Source organism: Rattus norvegicus, chromosome 14 (genome assembly GCF_021556685.1).
Source record: "Rattus norvegicus strain SHRSP/BbbUtx chromosome 14, alternate assembly SHRSP_T2T, whole genome shotgun sequence".
In the NCBI taxonomy this organism is placed as follows: domain Eukaryota; kingdom Metazoa; phylum Chordata; class Mammalia; order Rodentia; family Muridae; genus Rattus; species Rattus norvegicus.
The window spans coordinates 4,680,288-4,686,287 of NC_141547.1; the positions used below are offsets into that span (position 1 = coordinate 4,680,288).

At 44.1% G+C, this 6,000-nt stretch overlaps 1 protein-coding gene across 2 annotated transcripts in view; it reads left to right on the forward strand.

Annotated features, from left to right (window-relative positions):
* Gbp6 (guanylate binding protein family member 6) overlaps positions 1–5,433 on the forward strand; it is a 28,334-nt gene extending 22,901 nt beyond the window's left edge. Inside the window, 5 exon segments of one of the 2 annotated variants that reach the window (NM_001432802.2) lie at positions 244–450; positions 1,352–1,454; positions 1,790–1,983; positions 2,863–2,886; positions 2,933–5,433. In NM_001432802.2, coding sequence (NP_001419731.1) covers positions 244–450; positions 1,352–1,454; positions 1,790–1,983; positions 2,863–2,886; positions 2,933–2,935 — 531 coding nt within the window. In that variant the 3' untranslated portion in view covers positions 2,936–5,433. 2 annotated transcript variants of the gene reach the window in all.
* The last annotated feature ends 567 nt before the right edge of the window (positions 5,434–6,000 follow it).

The window sequence follows — 6,000 nt, forward strand, 5'->3', positions numbered from 1 at the left end:
CAAGGAAGGGGAGAGTGTAGGATGCAGCCCCACCTCTTACAGAAGGCCTTGAGGACCAGGAACCTCAAGAACATTTAGTGTGATCTTTCACGGCCTCTTTAGCATCCAGATTCAGGTCCTAGCACTTCACACTCCCTCGCGGTCTCGTTATGTGCTTTCTCTCGGGAAATAGATTGGCTCTTCCATGATGTTTCTTAGAATTTTATCCCTTCTATTCCTTCAACTGTGTCACTTCCCTTGTAGAAATTAATAGGTGAGAAGAAAGGGCTTTTTGTGTTGAAGAATGAAGAAGCATCAGATAAATACTGCCAGGAAGAGCTGGATCGACTTTCGAAGGATTTTATGGAAAATATCTCGACATTTTCTGTTCCTGGGGGACACAGGCTCTACGTGGACATGAGGGAGAAGATTGAACGTGACTACTGGCAGGTGCCCAGGAAAGGGGTGAAGGTGAGGAACAGGGAGCATGGGAATGGGATGAAGGTGAGGAGCAGGGAGCACAGGAATAGGGTGAGGGTGAGGAGCAGGGAGCATGGGAATGGGGTGAATGAAGGTGAGGAGCACGGAGCATGGAAGCTTAGCTCAGAGGGAAGGGCATGCCATAGAGCATAGACACACAGCTTTGCTTAAGAGGAACAAGAAAACACGAGGCTAACCTGGAGCCTTTAGCTTTATGTTGGTGTTGGTGACCAAAACCAGGGCTTTGCAAGGCAAGGCAATTGCTTTACCTTCAAACTCCTTTACCAGAGCCTCGCTTGGTACAAAAGAGCTGCCATTCAGTCCAGATTCTTAGAAATATTCATATCACACATTCTGAGGGATAACTGTAAGTCTCTCAGGATGGTCTGCCTGTGGAGTAGTAAGTGTAATAACACAGCTAAAACATTACTCTGTTAACTGCCAGTGATGCCATTGTAAGTACTGCCTTTAGACCTTCCTTTAGTTATTTAAATGCTCTGAGCAATACTCCCACCCCATACTCCGAGGACAGTCACACATCTATAACAGGAGGCCCTGGCAGGTAAAATGCCTTGCCTGTGAATACATCCAGCGGCTCCTATGCAATCGTGCAGTATTTTACACTGGGAAGCAATCTCTGAAGGCATCCTCTGTTGCAGCATGCACAGCTGCATAGGACTGGCTGCATCAGAGCTGAGGCAGGTGTCTCTAGAGAGGTTACTGGAGGGAGCCACAGCAGGAAGTATCCAGTGCCACTAAGGAGACTGGCACTCTGCAGGCTTCACCATAGCACTTAACAATGAGGCACAGCGGCACAGCGGGGACTCTCTTGAGTCTCTTGGGTACTCTCTCAGGATTTATCAGGGTTCTTTGTCCCCTCTTGCTCCTGCAGGCAAGTGAAGTCTTCCAGAGCTTTCTGCAGTCACAGGTCATCATTGAGAGTTCAATCCTGCAGGCAGATACAGCCCTCACTGCAGGGGAGAAGGCCATTGCAGGTACAGGAACATGTATGTCTCTTGGCTCTTAGGAGAGGTCCGATTCTTACTCTGGCTTCCTGATAGACGCCATAGTAAACCCATGCCAAGGTCAGAAGCTTGCTATCTCTCTGTGGATGCCCACTCCGGAAGCCACAGGCTGTTCCGGCTGTGTTTCAGCCAAATGGGCAGGGTCTCCTCCATTATCCTCAGAAACATGCTCTCCTTGGTGTGGACCAGGGTGGAGTCTGGTTTCCTATGCTCCCTTTCAGATGTGAATTGCTCTCTGGGTTCTGGAATGTTGACATTTTACTGGACCCTTCTCTTTCTTCTCTCCCTGAATCTCCCTGGGACAGAGGAACGTACCCAGAGGGAGGCAGCCGAGAAGGAGCAGGAGCTGCTAAGACAGAAGCAGAGGGAGCAGCAACAGTTAATGGAGGCTCAAGAGAAAAGTAACAAGGAAAACCTAGAGCAACTGAGAGAGAAGCTGGTGCAGGAGAGAAAGCAGCTCATTGAAGAACATAACATGATGTTGGAGAAGCAACTGAAGGTGGGACTCCTCATCCCCCTGGTGGTTCTTGTACCCCAGGTAGTGGGAGAAGGTTGGCGACCAGGTCATGGAGAAACACCGTGATAACATATTATTGCTAAGGAGTCCCCTTTCTTATGTGTTATTTTCCATGTAGTCTTTGAATTTCGCTCCTTACATAGACTCCGGAGACATCAGGTTTCCTGTTGCTCCTTCATGGTTTTAATGACTACAGTGGTTAGGCTTAGAGATTTGGGATATTTAAAAATGATCTTATGAGGGTTCACTAAACAGATTCCCCAACCAGGCAGTGTAATAATAATGCCAGCAACTGGTCTGGGCTGTCAGATCATCAGGCACCTGACTGTTCCCCACAGTCCCACCCGCCCCACCCCAACCTCCCCAGGATGATGTATGCTGATATTAAACTGAAGGGAACGTCCAGTCTGAAAGGCACAGTGAACCGGCAGCTTCTGCAGGTTCTGTGGCTGTCCCCAGGGTAGGCAGTGTGCTTGAAGAAGCACATGTCATTGGATTCCCATTGTCCATCTGCAAGTGAAATGGTAATCAGCTCCTTAATCATCCAATGATCGCCATCATCTCCATGATATAGTTGTCTTTGTAGATTGAGCCCTGTGCAATCAGGCCAGTGGCATTTTTGTGTAAGCACGTCTTCACAACCCTGCTAGCATCGCAGCCATAACAAACATGGTGGGTGAAGATTAGTAAAGTTTCAACCCTGCTTCCTCACAATGTGTAGGTCTAACTCTGCTGCATCTTCGTGGTAAGGGAAAGTTTTCAGGACTATGCTAAGGACGGCTTGCTAAAGTTTTGAAACTCTTAAGTTATACAGTGTTGGGACTTGCAATGTTTACTTCTCTGTCATGTTCACTGTTTTAGGATCAAAAGGCTTACCTTGAGGAAGGATTTAAGAAGAAAGCTGAGGAAATGAGTGGCGAGATCCAGCGACTAAGCTATCACATCAAGTATATGAAGCAAAACAGTGGTTCCATCGTGGGCCATATCTTAAGAGGATTTGCTTCAGTGATTTTTGCTCCCGTTTTACTGGTTGCGGAGGCTGTAAGAGGCATTGCTTCATTGTTTAAATAGGATTGACTCTTCTTTTGAAGAAATGAGAGACTGATAGACACTTTGTTCTATTTTAAAGCTGCCTGTTTTCCATTCTCACTCAGTGATCTTTAAATGTAAAAAGTGCTGATTGGAGGATATCTGTGCCCCACCCACACGAGATAGAACATAATCAAACATGTCTGCACAGACAATGCTTGCCTTTAGAGAGCACACATTTATTTTTTAAACCATTCCTGTGGAAGCTATGCAATTAGTCATCACATGCGATTACTGTTGGCTAGTTTGACTGGATATAGAATCAGGTAGGAGACAAGGTTTTCCCCACTCCTATGAGGACCATGTAGCCTGATTAGCTTGTGGGGGATTATCTCAGGTTAGTATGGTAGGGAAGCCATCCTAAGTGTGAGCAGCACTGTTCCTGTGGACTGAAGACACAGTAGAAAGAGGAAAGCAAACTGGCCCTACTACTTGTGGCTTCCTGACTGTGGGTGTCATCAACCAGCCAGCCTTGACTTCTCTCAGAATGCATTCTCCAGTCTTGACAGAATGTATCATCGTGATACATGGACCACAACAAACCCTTTATGAAGTTGCTTTTGTGAGGGTATTTTAATCACAGCAAGAGGAAAAGCCATTGATATCCTAACAGTGATAAGCCTGGAAACTAAGTACTTAAAGATTGCTGAGTCGGATTTCAATATGACTTGATCCTGGGGTACTATATAGTCAAGAAACATTGTCAGTCAAGCTATCTGTATAATGATCTAAACTGAGCTTTAAAAGTAAGGATGTCTTTAAAAATAAAGTCAAAATACCATACAACCATGTGATTATTATTACAAATGCTTCTATCCCATGCTAACATATAAGAACACAAATGAAGTGCCTTCTGGAAGATTAATGAAAAGCCTGATCTACCAGCTTCATCTAGAGAGAACAAGCTGGAGTGAAAAGTTGAAGGGCGCATGTGTTCAATGATGTACTTATCCTTACATGTTTCATGAAGAATGCTGGGAAACTGTTTTTACATTTAGGAGAGGGACAGTGAGTTAAAAATCACCACTGCAAGATGATGTTTCTACTTCTAGGAATGGCAGAAACAGCTAGAAGGTACCCAAGGCCAAGACTTGAGTCCCAGGGAACAGAACATTTGAATCTTAACGATGTTTTCCTTTGTGGCTTTGCTTTCTTGAAAGTAATTTAAATAATACAATTTATGTAAACCAATATATCGATATATTATTCCCATAGGCAGTCAATACAATTTATGCGTGTCATTTTTACATCATATTTATTTGTTTGCAAACTAAACAGGGAAACTGTATTAAAAGAAATGATAGTGTAGAGTGTAAGAGAATCTGTGGGGCAAATGGGAGGTGGACAGCCAGAGATGGCTCAGTGGTCAAGAGTGGATCATGCTCATCTAGAAAAACTCGGTTCACAACATCCACACGAGGCAGGTAACATAAGGACCCTTATTAGTGCCTTTATGAACACAATGTATTTAGACTATGCCCACCCAAGGCTCCTCGAAGACATCCTCAGATTATCCTCTGATCTTCATGTCTCCTCCTCCTCCCCCTCTTCCTCTTTATTCTTAATCTGAATAAATTAATGCTGGTCTCATGTCTCTGGGTATTAGATACCATCTACCAGACCATGGGCAATTTGTCATGATGCATACCCCCATAGAAACATACTCTCCCTCTCGAGCTGGCCAGATATCAACTGTCAGTAGTTCCTCAGCTAAGGTTGGGATCTCGTGAGCTCATTGCCTCTCCATGCAGATATTGACTGACTTGATAGTGTATATGTCTTATGACAACAACTATACCCTCTGTCATAGCCCCTTCATATCCACAAGATATTATTTTAGAACAATATGATTTGATTTTTAAGAATACTTTTGTTATTTCAAAATTAAAGTGTAGACATTCCTATGATTTCTAGAATCTTGGAGATGCTTACTTCCTCTCTCTTAATGCCTTGTAAGATGTCATGTTCAAAAGAATGAGCTGTATAAAGGAGAGATCTTGGTGCTCTTTCATTGGGAGCCATTTTGTTCGCTTCTGTGAAAGCCTGCCTGCCGGGTACACTCAAGGTAGGTCTGGGTCTGCTGGCAGATTTGCTGGCCTGCTGACTCATGGAATGATAAGAGGAAATGCACTTGAGGCTCAAGGCAAGGGGCTGAATATTCTCTTAATCTTGGTGGAAGGAAGAAGGAGGTCTCTGGATGGGAAAAGATATCCTGTGTGTACATCAGCCATGATTTCTGTTACCTTGTGACTTTGTTTCCCATGGTACTGTGGGATATAAAACGACTAAGAAAAATAAACTCAAGGCTGATGTAGAATTGACCCATAGCCTTCCCAATTCTAATTCTTGTCTCTGAGTCTTCTTTCTGTCTTTCCTATAATCATCCCCACTTCCCCTTCAGAGGCTGCTCAACTTTGTGCTAGTGGGACGGGCGTACTCCAGTGACTTTGTTGAGGTGGCCCAGGAACATTCAGAAACAGAAAAGAAAGGTTGACCAAATATTGTGTCACACATGATCCTGACAATTTAATGCACAAAATTAAACATCAGGCCTTGAAAATATTTGGAATTTCAGTCTGATGCCTAAAAATAATTTTGGAAGAGTGAAACTACAGGAGCTGAGACATCAGTGTGCTGTGTTGGTGAATACATGGATACTGAAGTCACTGTAAATGACAGTAATAGTTATGGGAAGAAAAGTGGGACAAGTCTAATGTCAATCACCAATGAGGAAAGGAAGAATGGTAGCTTTACTGAGGATAACACGGAGAAGGAAAATGGATATCTACAAAGACTGAGATACTTTAAGGAGGAGAGGAGAAGAGCCCTGAACTGAGAAAGCAGAACAGGGCTCTTTCTACCGCGTGTTTAGATGGAAGGAAGGTAGAATTTCCAGGGTCCCTTTTAGAT